Raw genomic sequence first — 25,293 nt, forward strand, 5'->3', positions numbered from 1 at the left:
TTAAACATAAAAGAGCGTGTCTTTGCATTTCATTTTTATTTCTTAATGCCTAACATGAATGAGCAGGTTAAATAATTAAGTATTAAAAACTTTTCCATAATGAAATTAAGATTCTATAAAACTCTAGTCCATTTGGAAACTGAAGCACTATATAACGCATACCTTCCTTCTTCCTGAGTACTCTTCTTGAGCACTCCAAGAGTACTCTTGTGCAGTGGTGCGTTGTGTATGTCAGCAGAAATAGAAACAGAAAAAAAAATTAGGGGCGTTTTTCTTTATTTCTGCTTCATAGGTTTATCCAAGTTTCGTTGATGAACAGAGGAAAACGGTTTTCAGTGCGTGATAGCATCATTCCAGTAGAGAAGAAGAAGAACTGTGCAAAGCTGTGTCGGGATAGGAGCCAGTGATCTTGTACGGGGGAGGGAAACCGTGGTATTAAGAAATTTAAGATGTAAGTGGATTAATATGGCACAGGTTTATTTCTCAGTTGTATCACTTCCTGATGTGAGTTGGGCCACTCTTCTGGGTGACACTCCCTCAACAGTAACTCAGGAATTCCAACTGTTTCCCTCTTAGCTACATAGACGGGAAAGACTCACACTCATTGTATTTAACCATCTAGTTCCAGAAGTAACAGCTCACTTTGGCTTTTGGTGAGAACTAAGCAACATATTCCTAATCGTGTGGCTGAGAATTGTGGTCTTGCTTATGCACAGGAGGAGAAAACGCTGTGGTGAGCACATGGCCTGGTTTCCTATACACCTGTGGATAGTAATACATAAAAATAAACTGCTGAAGAAAGAAAAAAAAATTATGTCCAAAGCAGTTTTTTTTTTTTTTTTTTTTTTACTGGGCACAAAAATAATACAGACTTTCCCTGAAGGGCTTCTGGTATCCCCATCCTTTAACAAATATTACAAAACAGAATGACCTCCACTGAAGGCTGGTGTTTCTTTGATCTCTCTTCAAAATATATTACTAGCCTCTCTAGTAGAAAGTTTCCACAGTTTTATATGCTGGCCAGAATTCTGATTCTCTAATTCACATTGAATTTGTGATATTTAATAATATAATTTGCTCCTTTATTTGTGTCATACTGATGTCCAAAAGTTGGATATTAAGAGAAAGTAAACTGTAGACTCATTTGGCTATAAAATGTCAACAAATCACGACTTAGGATGATCTGAAATCACGGAGGGCCGCAAACATCTCTCAACAAGGAGAATGTTACTCTACTCAGAGTATCTGTAGGTTGCAGTCCACTGATCAAACTAGTAAAGACTCTTGGCTAAGGAAGTGGTGGAAATTAGAGAGCCTACAAAGTCTTAGAAAATCAAAGTTGTGGGGATCCTTAAAGATAGCGTACTTAACCCTTCTGTTTTTGAAGATCAAGTGATTGAGTTGAAACCACATAAAATTTTTTAAAACTTCTAGTTCCAAGTTCGTGAAGTACAAATTGTTTTCTTTAACATAGCATCCCATCTTCTGTCTTTTCAGTATGATATATTAGTTCAATAATGTTGCCTAACCTCTCCCTATTCTCTTCCCCCCAAACACAATCGCTCAGAACAGCGGGTATGGAACTTCCCTGGTCGCCCAATGGGTTTTACTCCGTGCTCCCAGTGCAGGGGGCCTGGGTTCCAGCCCTGGTCGGGGAACTAGATCCCACATGCTGCAACGAAGAGTTCACAGACACAACAGAAGGATCTCCCACTCCACAACTAAGACTCAGCACGGCCAGCTAGCTAAATCAATACGTGTTTTTTAAAAAGTACAGCCAGCATTTATTTTCCCATTGATGGGTAAAGCTGGGCTTGACTGAGTTTGCCATAATGCTGTGGGTTGGATTTAGGTTTTCTCCATGTATTTCCTCTTCCTTCATGAGCCAGTGGTACCCAAGATTCTCAGGTTCTTTCCGTCTCAATGCCCTGACATTGCCCATAGGACGGTGTCCTCGTCACACGGCTGAAGTTTTCTGACCAGCACAACGTTGCATTCCAACTCATGGGAATTGGGGGAAGGGAGAAAATTGCCACAGAAGCAATGGCCTTTTGAAGTTATTTGAAAAGGATTTCTGCTCTTATTCCATTGGCCAGAGCATTGTAAAGGGGCAGGACTTTGTGACCAGGTAAACTGGTGGATGTAGCCTTTCATTTTGAGGCCCTGTATTCAGGTAAATAAAACCTTGAGGATCGACAGAGAACAGATATTGACAATCAGCAGTCTGTACATTCAGAAAAGTTTGAACTAATATATATATATATATATATACACACACACGCACACACACACATATATGTATGAGTGTGGGTATACACACACGTGTAATATGGGGGAATGAGCATAAGTAGAAAAGATGAAAAAAGCCCCCTTCTGCTTAGGAGAAACTATGTAGCTAACAGTCTTTTCATAGCAAGAAAATGAGATTTTTGAACTTTTCTTAGCTCATCAGCCTTCAGTATAACTTATATGATTACCTCAATAAAATGATTGTCTACTTGTTTTTGCAATAAGAAACAGCCATGTGTTTCAAATCTCCCTTATGGGAGCCTGTATTTTGTAAATAACCAAGTTCATGTACAGATTAAATGTGAGGACTTGATCAAATGAAAAGTTTGATTAAAATGACATAATAAGGCCTTGCATGTTTATAAGCACACATCATAATTTTATTTCACATAATGTGTGCTGTATTGTCTGGGTTGTGACCTGAATTATTGGAAATATCATGCATGTATGTGTTTTTCTTCTCTCTTCAGAGCTTTGAAACTCCATTTCAGAACTATTATTGAAGATTGAATTGATGTCAGCCAGGAAACCGTAATTTCCTGTCACTTGGCATTGAATTACTACCTTGAGGTTTTAGACAATGAACAAATTTAGCTAAAAGATGCAAGCTTTTTTTGACTTATCATTAGTACCTAAGAATATGAATCTTTGATACTGTTTCATCTCCGTTACAGATATGGTTATTGGCTCAGAATCATATTCAACCCTCTTTGCATCCTTTTATCTTGAACTAATCAAGTCCAAACTTCCTGCTGGAAACCCATGTATGTTCTTTAAATGTGGACTGCAGAGCCAATTTATCTGATAAAGCAAATAACATACCATTTTCTACAGAAATGGAGCAGAGCAGCCATGTTGCAAGGAACATAATGTTTTCCCTTGCTGTTTTTATTTCTCCTGTGTATCACCAGTGGGAAAGATGGGATTGTATGAGAATGTAGTTTGTGAAGCCTGATGCAGGCAGTATTTTTTAAAAGTAATTTTCCTGAATATGTGGTATACAAGAGGAAGATTTGTTTTGTCTTTGAAAATTGGGTTGCAATTTTCTGAAAACCCACAAAATTTGCATTATATCTTTGTTGACTTTCTGGTTGCCAGGTTCTCTGTGACACCTAAAAAAAGTATACATTTATGTGTGCAAGGGCCTTTTTGGGGCAACCAGTAATACCAAGGCTCTATTTCATTGTATACAGCCTAGTTCAGTGGAGCATGAAGGTGTCCTGGGGTTGACTTGATGGAGATCATGTCTTTGCCTGAGAGGATGAGCTGGGAACTCAGCTTCTGGGGAAGGGGCAAGACGGAGCCTTAAGCATCCGCTTTCTTCCTGGCCCTAAAAAAATCTCTGATACATGGGAGGCTCTAGGAATAAAAAATTTATATATATATATATATATATATATATATATATATATATGGAAGAATCCCAAGGGAGACACCGTCTTCTCAAGGCGAGGATCTTGAATTTATATTGTGATCAAGTCAGACATGTTCCAGGCTGCTTGATATAGTGACTCTCGAGATGTAGGGACAATTTTTCTTTGTGCTGAACTGTGCAAATTGCATTGCAAGATGTTTATGTTTCCGCTCCCTCCCAGTAAACGCCAGCAGTGTCTCCAGTTCATGGGACAACCAAAAAGAGCCCACTCCTCCTGGTACATTGTAAAATGCCACTTATAGAGAGGTTCTAGCTCTGCAGAAAATCACTTGCTATAGTCCCATAGTTGGTTAGTTGGTTGATTTGAAGTGAAGTCGCTCAGTCGTGCCTAACTCTTTGTGATCCCATAGACTGTAGCCTACCAGGCTCCTCTGTTCATGGGATTTTCCAGGCAGTAATACTGGAGTGGATTGCCATTTCTTTCTCCAGGGGATCTTCCCAACCCAGGGCTCGAACCCAGGTCTCCCACATTGTAGACAGACACTTTACCGTCTGAGTCATCAGGGAAGTCAGAAAGTGAAGTCGCTCAGTCATGTCCGACTCTTTGCAACCCCGTGGACTGTAGCCCGCCAGGCTCCTCTGTCCATGGGATTCTCCAGGCAACAATACTGGAGTGGGTTGCCATTTCCTTCCCCAGGGGATCTTCCCAACCCAGGGATTGAACCTGGGTCTCCTGCATTGCAGGTAGACACTTTATCCTAGGAGCCACCAGGGAAGCTCTTGGTTGATTGATTGATTTATCTCTTACAAATAATTTTACATTCTGTAAATTCTTTTTTTTTTAATATTTCTTATTTTTATTGTGAACTAGTTTAAGTGTTAAGAAGAGCACAATGAATAAGCATAGATAATATACAGAATTAACACTTATGTGTACTCAACATCTAGCCTTGGCACATATTAGCATGTGGCTTTCTAAATTTTTTGAAGCCATGGGGTACTGCATCATTATTATAGCTTTCTTTGCGGTCCTCCTCAGTCTCTTTTCTGTATCCTTACCCCAGGAAAAAAACTGCTGTCTTGATTTCAGATTTTTAATTTCTTATGTGTTTTTATGATTTTTTACTGTATTTCTGTATATTTCTTAGTGGTATTTGGTATTTATTTACATATTTTATTTTATTTTTTTAATTTTATTATTTAACTTTACAATATTGTATTGGTTTTGCTATATATCAACATGAATCCGCCACAGGTATACACGTGTTCCCCATCATATTTTAAAACTTACTATAAATGATATTACAGCGTATTCTTATGCATCTTCTTTACTTGATGCATGATTATGTTTTCAAGATTTGTCTATGAGATATTGGCGCTTTAGATTATTCATTTTAAAAAGCTATAAACCGGGTAATACAAATACCTACCACAATTGATTTATCTATATTTCTGATACTTGTATATTTAGAATATATCTAATTTTTTAGAACTCAGTACCAAGGATGCTATATTGAATGTTCTCATACATATCTTTTAGTGTATGCGTTTATCCCTAGAAATTCAACTTATGGGTGTGAGGATCTGCTGGCATTTAATATACTAAGTTTTGCAAGATTACTCAATAGTGCTTGCCTGTACCAACAAAGCATTGCAGGGCGCACTGAAAGTTCGTGAAATTTCAGTATTATCTTTTGCAACTGCTACCATTGGCAACATTAAAAAACATTAACAGTCCTTTGTGTGGGACATTGTTTGTTTTTAACACTTTGTATTTTCACAGTTACTACTTTTCATATGTTTATTGGCTATTCATGGTTCCTCTTGTGGGCCTTGCCTGCTCACACGATTTTTCCCGTTTTTCTACTGGGTCTTTTGTCTTTGTAGATTTTTTTAGCCAGATTTCTGTTTTTAGTATATATACACACACATATGTATATGTATGCTATAAACAGATTTTCCCAGCCTCTGACTTTTTGTATGTTATATGCTTTTTGTTGTACAAATGGCTGAGGCCAATTTTTATCAGTCTCTTTTATTAAAGTTAGCAGTTTTCCTGTATTGTGTCAAAAAATCTTTTTATATTAGTCTTATTTTCTCTAGGTGAAAAGCCAGTTATGCAAAACTCAGCTTTTAAAATTATCATTTTTTTCCACATTGGATTGCATATTAAATAATCTTTATGTGGTATTTCTATTTCTAAGCTATATATTTTATTCTGATATTTATTTATCTTTTCCTTTGTCCATTACCTCTATGACCTAAATATCTTTGTTTTAGATAAATCTTGATATTTATGAAAGTGTGCATTTTTCAAAATTGTCTTGGCTAGCCTTATGCTTTACTCCTTTTATTTTCTTTGACCACCCCAGGTCTTCCTGTGGCGCGGGCTTTTCTCTAGCTGTGGTGAGCGGGAGCTCCTCTCTGGTTGTGGTGGAAGGGCTTCTCACTGCCATGGTTTCTCTTATTGCGGAGCCCGGGGTTGAGGATGTGAGGGCTTCAGTAGTTGCGTAGGCTCCGGAGTCACAGCTTCTGGGCTTGTAGCACAGGATCAGTAGTTAAGACACATGGGTATAGTTGCTTTGTGGCATGTGGGATCTTTCTGGATCAGGGATGGAAGCTGTGTTTCTTGGCATTGGCAGGCATGGTCTTTACCACTGAGCCACCAGGGAAGCCCATTCCTTTCTTATATATGAATTTAATAATCCTTTTAAGTTATTAATACATAAAAGTTATACATTGAAATTTTGATTGGCACTGAATTGAACTTACAGAATAATTAGAATAAAACTGTAATTAACAGTTTATTATTAATGATTAATTAATCATTAATCATTAATAATTAATAAAACATCTCTATGCTATTCATGCCTCCTACTCATGAACCTGTTATCTCTCTATTTATATAGAAAATCTTTATGCATTTCAATTTAAAATGAGACCATTCTATAAAAAAACTTTTTTCTAGTTGTATCTCTAGGATATTGTGTTCTATGTGTCTCTTATTAATGGAATTGGTTTTAATATTATATTTTCTTTCACTGTTTTTATTGTTGTTCCTGATACAAAGGTATATATTTTCCTGGTGTATTGTAAATTATAGCTTTATTTCTTCTAAATCATTTCAAGATAAATTTTCTCAAACTCTCCATATAATTGGTAATATTATATGCTGATATTTTTCCTACCTTTTCTATTCTTATTACTTTGTTTTAATTTTTTGTCTCAACATGGTGATAAGTGCCTGTGGTATAAAGGTTTATTGAATGGGTGACAGACATTTTTATCTTATTCCTGCCTTTAGAGACTTATCATTTCATGCATGATTTTAAACTTTATATATATTTATAAATGATGCTTAGTAATGATTTACATTGTTTTAGTTGTATATATTGTTCAGTCACTAAATCATGTCCAACTCTTTGAGACCCCGTGGGACTGCAGCATGCCAAGCTTCCCTATCCTTTGCTATCTCCCAGAGTTTGCTAAAGCTCGTGTCCATTGAGTCATTAATGCCATCCAACCATTTCATTCTCTGTCAGCCCCTTCTGCTGGTATCATATTCTATACGTTCACCATTAATATGGTCTTCTCTACTGTAGCTTTTGACTTCTTTCTATTCTTATTTCTGTTATTTAAAATTTTCTTTTTATATTTAAATCATGAATGGGTATTCATATTTATCAAAAATAGTTGTAGACTTTTTTCCTTTTACAGCAGTCATGCTATTCCAGTAGTTTTCTAATAGTTGTACAGTGGTCGAGTCCTTTATTACAGGGAACACTGGAGTCATGGGTTTGGGACCCACTGACGGGAGGATGAGTGGAGCTTCTGGCTAAAAGCCATTTTCTACTGAAGCAACTTCTTAGCCCTTTCCAGTTGGGCTTGGCTCCTTTGTGCTTCAGAAATACTGACTGAGCTATGTAGAGATGACAGTTGGCCCTTGAGCAACATGGGTGTGAACTGTGAATGTCCACTTACTGTGGACTTATTTCACTAAATGCGCAGTGGTGTTAGTACAGTATCCAAGGCTGGTTGAGTCTGGTTGCAGCACCATGGATATGGAGGGCGGCCTGTGAAGCTATCCTCAGATTTTCTACTATGCAGAGGCGTGGGCTCCCTTAAACCCCCACTTTGTTCAAAGGGCAACTGTATTTAACAATTCATTACCAGAATTCAAAGCGTAAACAATGGCTGTTTCACCTCAGATTGATGGCTTAAATTCCAAAAGAAACTTCCAGTCATTTCTTAATGATTTCTGGATCTGGTTTTATTACTCAGTCAGCAGTATGGACACAGAGACTGTTGATTCTTTCTGCATTCTCTTTGCCTTGAATAGAGGTCATAGAGCCTGGGGGAAATATGTGAAATAAAGTGAGCCTCTTTATTTCTTCATTTGTAAACACAAGGCATCCGGAAAGCCTGTATTAGGATATTGAGTTCTGGATGGTTAAAAATCTCAGATGAATTTAGGCTTTCTTTTGGGCAAGTACATGAATTGGGATGCATAAGCATAGTCCCCCCTCTATAGAGCAAAAGAAAGTAATGAACTACTGCTGCAAAAAAATGATGCAGATGAATGCTGCAGAAAACAAATAGAAGGGAGATACTATGTGATTCCACTTAATGCGAAGTTTTAAGAATAGAGAAAACAAATCTGAGGTGATAAAGCAGAAGAGTGGTTACCATCCGAGTGAACACAGCTTCACTTTGGGCTTTTCCACGTGGCTTAGTGATAAAGAATCCACCTGCCAGTGCAAGAGACACAGGAGACTCGGGTTTGATCCCTGGGTCTGGAACATCCCCTGGAGGAGGAAACAGCAACCCAAGCCAGTATTCTTACCTGGAAAACCCCATGGGCAGAGGAGCCTGGTGGGCTGCAGCCCATGGAGTTGCAGAGTAGGACACAGCTGAGCACTTACACATGCACTCTCACTGCTGTGGGAGAGGGGAAAGTAGTAAGTCTCAAGGAGTTTTGGAAACATTTTGTATTTTCATATGGGTAGTGGTTAACTAAGTGAATTAACTATGCCTTTAAGATTTTTGTACTTTGTATGTGTGCGATGCCTTAATTAAAAAGAGAATGGCTGAAATAAATTCAGAAAGGGCTCAACTATATGTTTTTGATAAAATACAGTTTTGATATAACCATTTTAGGTTCGTAGGAAATTACAGTTGACTCTTGAACGACAAAGGTTTGAATTGCACAGGTCCACTTATATGCAATGTTTTTCAACAAGTAGGTACTCCAGTTTTATATGATCTGTGGATGGTTGAAGCCATGGATGCAGAGGGCTGACTGTAAAGTGGATTTTCAACTGTGTGATGGTTGGTGATCCTGAAACCTCCTTTGGTCAAGATCAACTGTATTGGTTGGAGCATGTATGTATGTAAGCATGCGTGCATTTCACATGCTTGCTTCACAGTCATATGAATCCCTTTATGAACGGCTACCAGCCTGAAGGCATTGTGTCAGGCCTTGGGGGAATCTGAGAAAGTATATAGGGCTGACAGTCCAGTGGGTGCTGAGTAGCTAGATAAGTGTAATGGTATGGGGGAAGTCTGTGAATGCCAGTACACTCTTAGGAAAGAAGGGGTCAGTGTGCTTGGAGCAGGGTTGGGGGCATAAAGAAAGTAGAGACTTTGGAGAGGAGATGGATTTGAGGAGACATTTTAACGGTAAGTAGGAGTTTGTCAAGTAGATGTGTGGCACTTAGGGGATATGTTAAAGCTCAAGCTGTAGAATGAGGCATTGTACTCAGGAACTCTGTATTTCTTATAAAAATATAAGCTCAGAAGCAGTACTATATGAAGCTGGAAAGTTGAGAAGGGATCAGGAATAGGGTAGAATGTTGAATGACATGCTAAGGAATTTTGATTTTGATTTTCCTTTTGGCTTTAGGGGTTAGGGAACTGCTGAAGAATTTTAACTAAGTGTCATGATTATGTTTGCATTTTTCAAGATAATTTTGGCAGTAGAACCTAAGACAATTTTGATCTTCCCTGGAGGTATGCCTTTGGTGCTTTTCTCAATTTATGTAAGTTCTATGAGTTATCTCTTTAGACTGATGACTCTTAAATCCAAATCTCTATTCCAAATGTCTCTCCTTTTTCTTCACACTTCTTTTTTTTTAATTTTATTTTATTTTTAAACTTTACAATATTGTATTAGTTTTGCCAAATATCGAAATGGATCCGCCACAGGTATACATGTGTTCCCCATCCTGAACCCTCCTCCCTCCTCCCTCCCCATACCATCCCTCTGGGTCGTCCCAGTGCACCAGCCCCAAGCATCCAGTATCGTGCATCGAACCTGGACTTCACACTTCTGAGTAGAATTATTTCTCTGTCCCTGGATAGAAACTTGTCTTATTTCATGTGTTTGTTCACCTTTAAATAATGTAATCTTTATGATCACTTAGGTCACAAAACAAGTTTCAATTTTAAAATTTAGAATATTTATTTCAATACATTTATAAACACATCATTACTCAAAGCTCTTCCTGTTCCACCAAACCAGGACTGGGTTCCAGTTCCCCTCCTTAACCACACTTCAGCCATGTGGAAAGAACCTTCTTTTTTCACCTCCACACATATTCACAAGGATCTTTGTAAGGGAGGTGAGGAAGAGAGAGGAGGTGTAGCGGTAGAACATTTCTTATTGGTTGCTCCTGGCTTAATGGCCAGTATTGGCTTGGTGACCTAATGGCCTAATTCTCTGTAGGACTGGAGGATATGAAAACTAACTCTTGGTTATTTATGTGAGATGCTTGAGGACTTCCCTGTTGGGTCCCTCTGATCTCACCTCCTTTGATCTGGAAAATGACCTCTCCTTGAGATGAACATTTCAGATTACCTGGGCTTCTCTTTTCTGCAGTCCCTATAGCCGCCTCCTGCAGGAGTCCCTTACCCATCCTGGCAAATTGCTTTTTTGAGCAGGATCCCTTTCCTATTTTATATGGATTCAGGCAAACATTGCTACCACAAATTCCTGTTCTTGTTCCAAGACAGATGCATCTCTGATCTACAGTCAGAGAAGACTACAATTTATTCCTCAGATGCCTTGCCCTCTCCTGCTGCCACAGGCCACCGTACAACACTTAGGTTCTGAGCTTCTGGGTTTTCTTACTTGCAGGGGACCTACAAATGCAGGGAGCTCTCTGATGATCCCCTTAAAATCCCTGAGAGAAGGCTAGGTCAGGAAGTGGCACATATCCCAATCACCCAAAAATCCTTTCAAAAATCTCTTCGTCTTCATCTTTTTCATCCTGCATTTGTGTGAGGGACTTTTAGATAAGTTTGAGCAAGATGGAAACCTCTTAAGCTATATAAAAATGAAATTATTTATATTTATGCATAAAGTGAATTTTACTCCCATACCCGACCACTAAATTATATTGAGTAAGAGAAGCAGAGAATCGATATGACATACTTGGGATTACCTCCGTAATGAGAGAATAACCTATGAGAATTTTTTCAATATACATAACCTATTCTTTTTGAGCCAGTTAGTTTTATTGTAAATGCTTTTTATTCCATGAAAGTAAGCATAAGTTGTGTTAGATTGTTTATGCATTTAAAATGAACTGAGTGTTAGTTACTTAGTTGTGTCCGACCCTTTGTGACCCCATAGACTCTAGCCTGCCAGGCTCCTCTGTCCATGGAATTCTCCAGGCAAGAAAACTGGAGTGGCTTTCCATTCCCTTCTCCAGGGAATATTCCCAACCCAGGGATCTAATCTGGGTCTCCCACATTGCAGGCAGATTCTTTATTGTCTGAATCACCAGGGAATATATTTAATATTCATTTCATCCCATTCACGTGAAATTCCCTTTTATCATTGGTGTAAACTTCTCATAGGTATTCCAAGGTTTTGATGTTAGACAAAACTGAAGAGTTTTCTGGTGCTTCTTGGTTTTAGTTAAATCTGACTCCTCACTGGACTGTAAATTCTGTAAAGACAAGGACTAGATTTGAAATTTGACTCCTTTGTCCTGCATGGTGGTGAGTACATATTAAGCACTCAGTGCTGTGTGTTTTAAATGTCTTTTCACACTGTAATGAAAAGTAAATTAGATAACATTGGTAAATTTAAATAATTTAGAGCATTAATGGTACTTTGGAAATTCTATTTTATACTCATATAAATTTGTTCACTTGCTAAGTCGTGTCTGACTCTTTGTGACTACATAGACTGCAGCATGCCAGTCTTTCCCGACTCACAGAGTTTGCTCAGATCCATGTCCTTTGAGTCAGTGATGCTATCTAACCATCTCATTCTTTGGTGCCTTCTTCTACTTTTGCCTTCAGTCTTTCCAAGCATCAGGGTCTTATTTCCAGTGAGTTAGCTCTTTGCATCAGGTGGCCAAAGTATTGGAGTATCAGCTTCAGCATCAGTCTTTCCATTAAATATTCAAGGTTGATTTCCTTTAGGACTGACTGGTTGGATCTCCTTGCAGTCCAAGGGACTCTCAAGAGTCTTCTCCAACACCACAGTTCAAAAGCATCAGTTCTTCAGCACTCAGCCTTCTTTATGGTCCAACTCTCACATCTGTATGTGACTACTGGAAAAACCATAGCTTTATCTAGACGGGCCTTTGTCAGCAAAGTAATATGTCTGCTTTCTAATATGCTGCTTAGGTTGGTCATAGCTTTTCTTCCACGGATCAAGTGTCTTTTAATTTCGTGACTGTAGTCACCATCTGCAGTCATTTTGGACCCCCCCCCAAATAAAGTCTCTCACTGTTTCCTTTGTTTCCCCATCTATTTGCCATGAAGTGATGGGACCAGATGCCATGATCTTAGTTTTCTGAATGTTGAGTATTAAGCCATCTTTTTCCTTTTCCTCTTTCACTTTCCTCAAGAAGCTCTTTAGGTCTTCTTCACTTTCTGCCATAAGGGTGGTGTCATCTGTGTAACTGAGGTTATTGATAGTTCTCCCAGCAATCTTGATTCCAGCTTGTGCTTCATCCAGCCCGGTATTTCACATGACGTACTCTGCATATAAGTTAAATAAGCAGGGTGACAATATACAGCCTTGATGGACTCCTTTCCCAATTTGGAACCAGTCTGTTGTTCCATTGTGAAGTTCTAACTGTTGCTTTTTGACCTGCATACAGATTTCTCAGGAGGCAGGTCAGGTTGTCTGGTATTCCCATCTCTTGAAGAATTTTCCAGTTTGTTGTGATCCACACAGTCTAAGACTTTGGCATAGTCATGTAGTCAATTATGACGTAGTCAATTTATGACATAGTCAAAGTCTCATATGAAGCATATTAGACATCAGAAGGACTGTACAGATTGGTTATTGACCATTTGTATATCCTCTTTTTTTTATAAAATTAAAAAAAAATAATTTCAGCTTTGCAGGAAGTGGTTGAACCAGTTACCACCTCTTTTTCTCCAGTGGTAACATCTTGCATAACTGTAGCACAATGTCAAAGCCTGAAATTGGCATCAGAGATACCAGAATCGATTCATATGTCACCAGACTTATATGCATTTATGTATGTGTGTATGTATATGTGTTGCTTCATGGAGTTTTTCACATGTATAATTTCAAACAACCACCTCTACATTCAAGACTCAACATTAGTTCCTTACTGCAAGACTTCTTTGTATCATGCTTTGGCAACCTGACCTTCTCTGTCCATGTGCAACCCATAGTAACCACTAATCTGTTCTTCATCTCTATTATTATTTTTGGAGTGCTGTTAAAATATTTTTTTATTGTTACCTGTCTTTGCTTGATTTTTGGATGTTTTTACATGTAATTTTATGTTTAACTACATTTTCCTACTCTCTGGGTTGCATTTATATTTTCTTCTTTGTACAATCTGATGATTTTGGTCATCTCATGTGCACAGATGACTCATTGGAAAAGTCCCTGATTCTGGGAAAGATTGAGGGCAGAAGGAGAAGAGGGTGTCAGAGTATGAGATGGCTAGATGGCATCACCAATGCAATGAACATGAACTTGGGCATACTCTGGGAGATGGTGAGGGACAGGGAGGGCTGGCATGTTGTAGTCCATTGGGTTGCAAAGAGTCAGACACAACTGGGTGACTGAACAACAGCAACAACAGTCTAATGAATAAAATTCTTGATTTTAGTATAATCTTATTTATATATATATTTTATGTAAATATTTCCCTTCCCTCAGATCGTGAAGGTGTTTTCCCATAAGCCTTATTGTTTTGTGTACAGTCCACCTGAAACTGATTACTGGTGTGAAGTTGAGGTCAAGTTTTATTGTTTTCCTTATAAATATCCGGTTGACCCAGAACTGTTCATTGAAGGCTTTCCCCCGGGGCTTTGCAGCTCCACCTCTGTGAACTGCATATGTGCTATGAGTCCTTTGGATTTTTGCATTCCACTGTTGAACTTGTCTACCCTTGTACCGGTGAAACAGTTTTTTATTTACTGTTGGTTGATAATAGGTCGTCACATCTGCTAAAACAAATAGTTGCAACTTGTTCTTCATGAGTGTCTTGGATTTTCACGATCTTTTACATTTGCTTTTGTATTTTACAAACATCTTTTAAAGTTATAAAAAGAAAATGGGATTTTGATTAGTAATGCACTGAATCTAGGCATGAGCTGGCATTTCTAGAGTACTGAATCTTAATTTATTAATATGGCATAGGCTTCTTTCATTTAGATATTTATTTTTGATGGTGTTTTATTGCCCTCTCATAACGTTTTTGTCATCTTTTATGAGATGCATTCCAAGATATTTGTTATTTTTGTGACACCATTAAATAGTATATTTTTAGAGCTTCATTTTCTGAGTATTTGTTGCTGTTATAAAGGATATAAAGGAATGTTATATATTTTTATCCAGGAAAATTGCTAAACACATTAATTCTAGTAATTTATCTCTTGATTTTTTAGTGTTGTCTGCGTGCATCATCATGACATTTACAAATAATATTTTCTGCTTTTTGATGCTTTATACCACTTGCCTGCCTCTGTCTGCTTCCTCCCTCTCCTTCCCTCTGTCTCTCTGCCTGTCTCATATTTTCCTTTCTCAATGCATGACTAGGACTTTAGGTACAATATTTAGTAGACATAACATTAGCAGGCATTATGTGCTATTCCTGAGCAAATGGAAAATCTTTAGCTTTTCATCCATAAAGTATGTGTTTGCTATAGACATTTTATGAATACACTTTATCAGATAAAGGGTGATTGTGAAAATCCCTTTTTGGTCCTCATTTGCCCAGATGTTTTTGCTTTTTTTGATCATGAATCAATGTTAACTATGTCAAATTATATTTCTGTACCAATAGAAATGAGCACATCATTTTTCTTCCTTGTTGATATGGTGAATTATACTGATGGATTTTTAAATCTCAAACCAGTCTTGTATTCACAGGGTGATACCAACTTGAAATTGATTTATGATTCATTTTATACTTTACTGGATTCAGCTTGCTCGTGTTCCTTTAGGACTTTTACTTCTATGTCTGCCAATGAGATTGGCTTGTCATTTTCTGGATTTCAATAAGCATCTTTGGTTTGCTTTACAAATTATGTGATCTTCCCTGTATCTAAAGTGCTTCTCTTATGGGATTTGCTATCTTAGATAGTGATATCATCATCTGTTCTCAGGATGATGTTCACACACGGATGATGCTCACGGATGTTCACACATGCATTCTCGTGACCAAGCAGTTACCAGTTCCCTCGACTCCGCCTGTGCACCGTAGCACTCAGTCTTGTCATTTTTTCCCATCTGTCAGCTCCTACACTTGTTCAGAGTGCTGTTGTCTCTTTGATTGTTCTAACGATCCCTATAAAGTTTCTCTGCCGCAAGTTTTGTTCTTTCCCACCTATTTTCCATACTTTAGTTAGATGGACTTTTAAAATTAAAAAAAATATATATTCTTTTTTGTTACATTCTTTATTTAAAAATGTCGTGGCTTCTCATTGAATTTCTTTGAATTTCTCAGATAGGCTACGTTTTCTCCCATGTCCAAGTCTTTGCCTGTGTAGTTTCCTTTGCTGGTAACCTTCACGTAGGACAGAAACTTTGTACATTGTATATAGTAAAAATACCTATGCTGCAGAGCAGAGGAGTTGTAGAACAAGCAAGGGTTGGCCAAAGCATGACTAGTCAGGAAACAGTCCAGGAGCTGATTTTTCAAACATTATCTGTCTACTTTATCATATATTTTATGCTTGGCTTGGCATGTTTAGTGGTACCTGGAGGTGAGTTCTTAAAGGGAACATACCATGTTCAACTCTTGTGCTCGTTTCTGGATAGAACAGTTTATGGGTCATGTCAAAAGTAAAGCCTTTTAAGTAAATAACCAGGGCAGTGAGGAACGGTTGCAGGCACAAGGCATAGTTAACCCTGCTAAAGTGATACTTGAAGAACTGTCAGATGAAAAGGGAAATTTAAAAGATTTTGTGTACATTGAGCACTACAAGGATATGAATAATTACAATGTACAGACACATTCAGGAATGCAGACTTCATTTCCAAATTAGGGAGAACAATCTAAAGCCTGGAACTATCCCAATCTGGAAAGAGCTGCCTCCTGAGACACTAAGTTTCCTCCTGTTCGATGTATTCTTGCAGTGGCTGGTCAATTATGTAAATGGAATTTATATATTAGAGCAGTGGTTCCAAGACTCAGGTCATATCTCAGACTACTTAAATCACAGTCTCTGGGGATGAGACACAAGAATCAGTTGTTTCTGAAGCTTCCCAAATAATTCCAAAATGCAGAAAAAAGTTTGGAAAGTGCTCTGCATTAGAGGGAGGTTTCAACTCCTCAGTGGTTTTCTTGCATCAGAAGGGTTTAGAAAAGATGGAAAAACGAGAAAAGCCAGAGTGTTTGTGAGCACTACCCTGTAGCTCCTGAATTGGCAGGGTGGGGTGGACCCCAGGAATCCATGTGATTAAGATTATTACCAGTTGATTCGCTCTTCTGGCTGGGTTTGGAAACCGCTGGATTATAAGGAGAGTGCCTTGTGTGTTCATCGTCTAACAAGGCACTTAGTGAACTCATTTGTGGTTTCCTCGTGGACAATAAAATGCATACTGTGAATTGAGACCACTGTGTCTGGGACAAACAATGGGTTTTGGATTCAAAGTTATCTGAATTGAAATTCTAGTCCTGTTACACTTATTTAACTAGACTTACAAAATTTACTTACCCTCTCAATCTCCTCATTGTAAAATGGAATAATAATATCTATTTTATAGATTCATTTGGAAGTTTAAATAAAGTTGTTTATGAAAAGTGTCAGTCTTGTATGCTGTCTATCAGGCTCTTTTCTAAATTGTAGCTCTATGAATGCTGACATTAATGAGTGGGACCATAGAGCATATACACATTTGGTGAATGTGTGTGTTTTCTTGATTGATTTTTTTTGCTTCAGTATACTGTCAATCCCTGGTTTTAATATTCTATTTTGGTTCAGATATTATAATTGGTATTTTAAAGGCCCTAGGGTTAAAGAATAATGCCATTTATTTCCATCCCTATTATGTGAAATATAATCCATGCCTACAGTTTTTTTCTAAATTTGACATTTCAGATAAAAAATTTTCATTAATTGTACTATAAATGGTGGGCTAGTAGAATTAACTGTGTGCTTTTTTTTTTATTATTATAGGCTTACAGGAACTGTAATTATTGGTTAAAATGGAAAACTGTGAAGAAAGAAAAAGATAGCAGTTGCAGTTAAAGTTCCTGGATGAATATTTTGCTTTTGAGAAGTCTGCATTTAAAAACGATATGTTGATTTGGAAAGTCCCGGAAGTCAGTTACAAAATCCACTTTTTCCATTCAATCAATGGATTTTTTAATCATTCCTTGGAGCTGATGAAATTCAGAGATGGTGCGTGATGGGAAGTGTTTTCCTAGTGATTGCATCTTGGATTAGCTTGCTGCTTTTTTGAAGATATTCTATTGTGAAGGGCAAGAACCTAATGTGATGGATTTATCTTCAGAGATGAGCAGACATGGGAAGAATCCAGTGAGTCACAAGCTAGAAGATCAGAAAAAGGTAATACAGATACATTTCCTTTTGCTTGGTCACTTTTGTTTTTTGCTTACACAGAAGACTGTAAGTTGAAAATGAATATGCTCTGAGAAATAACATGTTATTTCATGAAAATTAATCCTGCCATGTAGCCAAGTGTTGCTCTGGGCCTGGATTTCATCATCAGTTAGTGGTTTAGTTTCTAAAGGCTTCTGAATTCATCCATCCAGTGGGTTTGTAAAGGATTCTACTGTGTTTGCTCACCCTTGACTTGATTCTGTTAATAGTAACATGCTGGTCTGACTGCTCGTGAACAGTTTTCTGAGATCCAGATGAAGTGTGAGTCGTGGGGCTTCTCTGGAGTAATGGAGCAAGACAGATGCTGCTGCTGCTGCTAAGTCGCTTCATTTGTGTCCGACTCTGTGCGACCCCATAGACGGCAGCCCACCAGGCTCCCCCGTCCCTGGGATTCTCCAGGCAAGAACACTGGAGTGGGTTGCCACTTCCTTCTCCAAGGAGCAAGACAGAGTTCTCCTAAAAGAGAACAACTGCCTTGCTGCTATTGCTGCTGGAAGGCTTGGGTGGCATTTGAAATTCTCTGATTTCATGTCCTCGGGGCACATCAACCTCTTAGATTTCCACTTAGCCAAGAAAGAGAGTCATGAGCCAACTGTGAGCTATGGTTTGCCTCTTCATGTGTGATGTCCAAGCAACTAATGGAAAATATCAAGAAAGAACTGTGCTAATATATATATTTTTTTAAGTGGGCTTAGAGAGCTTCTGAGAGGGAAGCTGGGAATTGAATACTGAGGGTTGCATTTCAACCTCATTTTTCTACCTTTTGAGAAACTCTTACCTGCTAAACTGTTGTACTGTTGTGAGAGCCATCTAAAGAGCACTTAGCGGAAGGGTCAGGGATGGTCCCCGGGAGAGGAAGCCTACTCTTAATGAAATGCATTCTCTTTTGTGGTGCCTTTCATTGAATCCATTAGTACAGAGAGGCTTGTGGGCACCCAGGGGCTAAGGCACAAAAGCAAGGAATAGTGAGAAATCAGAAAGATTTTTAGTTAGAGCTGGATCTCAGGGACACGATTAAGGTTTGTTTTTACATCTGTCTCGGAAATTATTTACCACTCACTTTGTACTCCCAGAATGCAACTAGCTCTTTCACAGTTTTAGAGGTAAGAAATTTAGAAGAAGCCAAGAAGAGTCAATAGCTTATTAATTTGTTCTGATTTTGTGACCATTGCCACTAGAATGGGGGCTACAGGGATCCTTTTTGCAGCAGTTTGGGCAGAAACAGGTGGATTATTTATGCCCAATTTGGGTCCTTCATGGAATCTACCTTCAGTATAAGTAAGTCTTAGAAAACACTAAGTATTGTAAAGTCCAAAATGCCTGGAATCTGTTTTCAATTCATTGTGGATATAAATTTCTGCACAAATAAGTGTGTTACCAAGAATGCTGTTTGTGTTTTAAATGGTCAGCATTTTTTTTTTTTTTTCCTTGCTGTTTAGCAGTAAGGGTGTTAATCTGAACAAGTTGGCAAGGTAAGTTTCTATCTAAAGCATGCTCTTCAATTTCTTAACTACAAAGGAACCATTTAATCTGTTTCCTCTATCCACATTTCTAAAAATGTTCTTCACACTGATGATAAAATTTTACCTACTGTATCGGACCAGTGAGGAATGTGAATGACAACTACTGCCGGCCATGGCAATAGACAAAGGATGTTGCAGCTGTCAAACCATCAGCCACTACAGCAAGCCCTGATGGTGTGTACCCTGAGGAGACTCAGGATGAAAAAGCACAGGATACTGGCCCCAGATAGCTGAGGTGCATATCAAAGGAATGATTCCAGTGAGCCAAGACTCTTGCCTCTTCCCATATATAGAAAAGCACTAAATTCCTTAACTTCGGTATTTAGTTTTCTTTAATTAATGATAATTTTCCAATATCTGACTACCTGGTCTTTGTTGCAAAAACTCCTTCATATTCTGACTTCTCTGGTAGCTCTTTGGAGCAGTCACTCAGAGCTATGTGAGAGGGTGTGTCCTGGGCTTAAGCCTTCAGTGTTGTCTGCCCGGATAAAACGTAAGTCTCAACTTTTAGGTTTTGAATTATTTTTCATCTGACTAGAGGAAAATGAGTTCAGTTCAGTTCAGTCACTCAGTCATGTACAACTCTGCAATTCTGTGGACTGCAGCATGCCAGGCTTCCCTGACCATCACCAGCTCCTGGAGCTTGCTCAAACTCATGCTGATTTGTCAGTGATGCCATCCAACCATCTCATCCTCTGTCATCCCCTTCTCCTCCCGCCTTCAATCTTTCCCAGCATCAAGGTCTTTTTCAGTGGGTCGGTTCTTTGCATAAGGTGGCCAAAGGATTGGAGTTTCAGCTTTAGCATCAGTCCTTCCAATAAATATTCAGGACTGATTTCTTTTAGGATGGACTGGTTGGATCTCCTTGTAGTCCAAGGGACTCTCAAGAGTCTTCTCCAACACCACAGTTCAAAAGCATCAATTCTTTGGTGCTCAGCTTTCTTTACAGTCCAACTCTCACATCCACTACTGGAAAAACCATAGCTTTGACTAGATGGACATTTGTTGGTAATGTAATGCATCTGCTTTTTAATATGCTGTCTAGGTTGGTCATAGCTATTCTTCCAAGGAGCAAGTGTCTTTTAATTTCATGGCTGCAGTCACCATCTGCAGTCATTTTGGAACCCCCCCAAATAAAGCCTCTCACTGTTTCCTTTGTTTCCCCATCTATTTGCCATGAAGTGATGGGACCAGATCCCATGATCTCTCTTAGTTTTCTGAATGTTGAGTATTAAGCCATCTTTTTCCTTCTCCTCTTTCACTTTCCTCAAGAAGCTCTTTAGGTCTTCTTCACTTTTTGCCATAAGGATGGTATCATCTGCATATCTGAGGTTATTGATATTTCTCCCAGCAATGTTGATTCCAGCTTGTGCTTCATCCAGCCCAGTATTTCGCATGATGTACTCTGCATATAAGTTAAATAAGCAGGGTGACAATATACAGCCTTGACGTACTCCTTTCCCAATTTGGAAACAGTCTGTTGTTCCATGTGCAGTTCAAAATGTTGCTTCTTGACCTGCACACAGATTTCTCAGGAGGCAGGTCAGGTGGTCTAGTATTCCCATCTCTTTTAGAATTTTCCATAGTGTGTTGTGATCCACACAATGAAAGGCTTTGGCATAGTCAATAAAGCAAAAGTAGAGGTTTCTCTGGAACTCGCTTGCTTTTTGGACGATCAAGTGGATGTTGGCAATTTGAACTCTGGTGCCTCTGCCTTTTCTAAATCCAGCTCGAACCTCTGGAAGTTCACAGTTCATGTGCACCTGAAGCCTGGCTTGGAGAATTTTGAGCATTATTTTGCCAGTGTGTGAGATGAGTGCAATTGTGCGGTAGTTTGAATATTCTTTGGCATTGCCTTTCTTTAGGATTGGAATGAAAACTGACCTTTTCCAGTCCTGTGGCCACTGCTGAGTTTTCCAAGTTTGCTGACATATTGAGTGCAGCACTTTCACAGCATCATCTTTCAGGATTTGAAATAGCTCAAGTGGAATTCCATCACCTCCACTAGCTTTGTTTATAGTGATGCTTCCTAAGGCCCATTTGACTTCACATTCCAGGATGTCTGGCTCTAGGGGAGTGATCACACCGTCATGTTTATCTGGGTCATGAAATCTTTTTTGTACAGTTCTTCCGTGTATTCTTGCCACCTCTTCTTAATAACTTCTGCTTTTGTTAGGTCCACCCCATTTCTGTCCTTTAATGTGCTCATCTTTGCATGAAATGGTCCCTTGGTATCTCTTATTTTCTTGAAGAGATCTCTAGTTTTTCCCATTCTATTGTTTTCCTCTATTTCTTTCCATTGATGGCTGATGAAGACTTTCTTATCTCCCCTTGCTATTCTTTGGAACTCTGCATTCAAATGGGTATACATTTCCTTTTCTCCCTTGCTTTTCGCTTCTCTTCTTTTCTTATCTATTTGAAAGGCCTCGTCAGACAACCATTTTGCCTTTTTGCATTTCATTTTCTTGGGGGTGGTCTTGATCACTGCCTCCTGTACAGTGTCACGAACATCTGTCCATAGTTCTTCAGACACTTTATCAGATCTAATCCCTTGAGTCTATTTGTCACTTCTACTGTATAATCGTAAGGGATTTCATTTAGGTCATACCTGAATGGTCTAGTGGTTTTCCTTACTTTCTTCAATTTAAGTCTGAATTTGGCAATAAGAAATTCATGATCTGAGTCACAGTCAGCTCCCAGAGGCAGAGAGACAGGCTTGTAACAGCCAGAGCCAGAAGGCAAGGGGCTACTGCAATCCTAGCCCCAGAGATGGCTTCCTCCACCAAACTGAGAGCAGGCTCCCAGTTGCTAACCAAGTCTTCCTGGGATCCTGGATGGTTGACATCCACCAGGAGGGTCACGGCCTGAGATCAGCTCCCAGTGGAGACAGACAGCCCACCTGAGACAGTGCTCTCGCGGGGCACCCAGGAAACTGGGCAGCTGGGACTGGGGAGGTGATGAAGATGCACAGTCCACCTGGGACACTGTGCTCACCAAGCACCTGGTCGCCTGAGCTGTTCAGACGTGGGAAGGGCACAAAATTCACACCCAGCCCACAGAGACTGAGCCAGACTGTGTCTGAATGTCCCCTGTGGATGTATGGGTTAGCAGTGGCCTGCTGCAGGGGCTCTGGGTGCTGCAGACCTACGTACGGCATAAACCCTCTTGGAGGAGGTCACCATTAACCCCACCACAGAACCACCCAAACTACACAGAACTGGGGAAACAGACTCTTGGAGGGTACAAACAAAAGCTTGTGGATGCCAGGACCCTAGAGAAAGGAGCAGTGACCCCACAAGAGACTGACCCAGACTTACCCGTGAGTGTCCAGGAGTCTCCGGTGGAGGCGTGGGTCGGCACTGGCTTGCTTCAGGGTCGGATGTACTGAGTGCAGCATGGGACCTTTTGAAGGAGGTCGCCATTATCTTCATTACCTCCACATTATATCTATTCCTGTGGGCAAGACTCCCTTAGAAGACATGGAGTAGCCATCATAGTCAATAAAAGAGTCCAAACTGCAGTACTTGGTTGCAATCTCAAAAACGACAGAATGATCTCTGTTCGTTTCCAAGGCAAACCATTCAATATTCCAAGTAATTGGATATTGACAGTAATCCAAGCCTGTGCCCTGACCAGTAATGCAGAAGAAGCTAAAATTGAACAGTTCTATGAAGACCTACAAGACCTTATAGAATTAACACCCAAAACAGATGTCCTCTTCATTATAGGGGACTGGAAAGTAAAAGTAGGAAGTTAAGAGCTACAGTAACAGGCAAATTTGGCCTTGGAGTACAAAATGGAGCAGGTCAAAGGCTAATAGAGTTTTGCCAAGAGAACACACTGGTCATACCAAACACCCTCTTCCAACAACACAAGAGAAGACTCTACACATGGAAGTGGGTTAGGTAAGCAATTAGTGCTACAGAATCCTGATTTTTGATAGCAGCCCTGGTTTTCTCGCAGGCAAACAAAGTACTGCTGCATGTGTTATTCTTTCATTTCCTGAATAAAAGAGATTTTTGCAAACACGGAAGGGAGTGCAAACTAAAGAATGGAATGAATGGCAATGGGATGTATTTTAAGTCATTTGAAAATTTCTTGAGTGGAACTTTAAACAATGGTCTGTAGTGATACTTGGTTTCCCAGGCCAATTCACAGAGGACTGTTTAGCACATAGAGAATAGTACTAGAATTTGGACAAATTATGGGGATCCATGATCTTGTGGAAAACAACATAAAAGAACAGCTTGGTGTTGTGTTGTAAGAGAATCCTTATTGCCTTACCTTCTAGTTGGCAGGGAGATGTGGGAGGAATGAACATTTTCATTAAGCAGTATCAAGACGGAAAACAGGGTTCTAAGGATATTGGCTGCCCAATTGGTGCAGGCATTTGCCGTGAATAAGTCAGGAACTCAGGTGTTGATTGATCAGTACATAAGATGGAAATCTGTTACATGTCAGCAGGAATATGTATTCTAACAAGTTTTGTGAGTTTGTATCAAGGAGAAAAATGAAATTTTGCATCGTAAATCTTCATAGATTAAGCTCTGGACACAGCTCTGACACCACACAATTGCCAGCAGAGATTATAAGATCATTCATGTAATTACTCTAAGTGTTTGTAGTCCTTTGAGATGAATTAATTAAACAGGAGCAGTGTTTCACAGATGTGGAATAAAATTCATTAATTCTAACTCACAACTTGAAAATCCAGTGGTGAAACTTTTTTTTGGCATTACTGAAAAATTTGTACTTTTCATAGTTTGACACATGGTAGACATTCAAAGCAAGATGCATTGAACTAGCTTGAGTCTAGGTTCTTATTTTGAGCTTTGAACAACCAATTTCTTGTTTTATGAATAAATAGCTCACTAGCTTTTTTTCTTACCTTAGATAGCTCAGTAACTTTTGTTCTTAATTTAAAATGTGTGGATTTGTACTTATTCTCTGCTTCCAAGTGGAAACTTTTAGAGTACTGAGAGTTTGTGAGTATGTCTGTTTTATTGCAATGAGTAGGTAAATATCAGAGATCATTTGTGGAGTACTTACTATATACCTGGGACTTCCCTGATAGTTGAGTTGGTAAAGAATCTGTCTGTAATGCAGGAGACCCTGGTTTGATTCCTGGGTTGGGAAGATCCGCTGGAGAAGGGCTAGGCTACCCACTCTAGTATTCTGGCCTAGAGAATTCCATGGACTGTGTAGTGTATGGGTTCAAAAAGAGTCAGACACGACTGAGTGACTTTCACTTTCACTTTACTGTATACCTGGCACATGCTTGGTCCTTTCTCATTAATTAAGAATGTACCTTCATACAAAGATAAAAACTGTTTTTTACATCTTTAAGATAGTTGGTCTTATAAACATAATGCTCAGTTCTCAAGTATATATACACACTTATATATACACATACATTGGAGAAGGCAATGGCAACCCACTCCAGTACTCTTGCCTGGAAAATCCCATGGATGGAGGAGCCTTACTGGCTGCAGTCCATGGGGTTGTACAGAGTTGGACATGACTGAAGCGACTTAGCAGCAGCAGCAGCAGCAGCAAATACATACATACATACACACACTATTATTCAAAACTAATAGTTCAAAAGTGTGTGTGTGTGTATGTGTGTGTGAATTCTTTGGCTTCTTTTAAATAATACCTCATCATCTCACTAACTCTGAACAGAGGAAAACATACTTGAAAGTTAACAGTTGCTCAGTACTCTGTATTTCAAGAAAATTAATCCAAAATCTAAAAAAAAAAAAAAAAGAAAGAAAGTTATCATGTCTACAAATCCTATACTAAAGTGCTCTTCATTATGGATAAGCCAGAAATGTGGATCTTATAGGAACTGAGAATACATCTAAGAATTTCAAATCACCTTGGATTAGTGTAGGAGTAGGTGGAATTCCATTGTCTTTTTTGATTCCTATGATTATTATCAGTAGAACTTCCAGTTAACATTGGCACATGATCCTCCTCTTGGCATTCAACTTCTGAAATGTCCCAGATGGCAGAGTTATGATGGCATTG

At 39.0% G+C, this 25,293-nt stretch overlaps 1 protein-coding gene across 4 annotated transcripts in view; it reads left to right on the forward strand.

The window, feature by feature from the left end:
• The window catches only part of NAV3 (neuron navigator 3), an 893,860-nt gene that overhangs the window by 260,129 nt on the left and 608,438 nt on the right, over positions 1-25,293 (forward strand). For 3 of the 4 annotated variants that reach the window (XM_070788552.1, XM_070788555.1, XM_070788553.1), the window contains exon 2: positions 17,294-17,686. In XM_070788552.1, coding sequence (XP_070644653.1) covers positions 17,615-17,686 — 72 coding nt within the window. In that variant the 5' untranslated portion in view covers positions 17,294-17,614. Of the gene's footprint in view, positions 1-293; positions 452-17,293; positions 17,687-25,293 lie in introns of those variants that run through there. The other variant, XM_070788554.1, reaches the window with a different exon arrangement.

The sequence above is a fragment of the Bos indicus genome, chromosome 5 (genome assembly GCF_029378745.1).
Source record: "Bos indicus isolate NIAB-ARS_2022 breed Sahiwal x Tharparkar chromosome 5, NIAB-ARS_B.indTharparkar_mat_pri_1.0, whole genome shotgun sequence".
NCBI lineage: Eukaryota > Metazoa > Chordata > Mammalia > Artiodactyla > Bovidae > Bos > Bos indicus.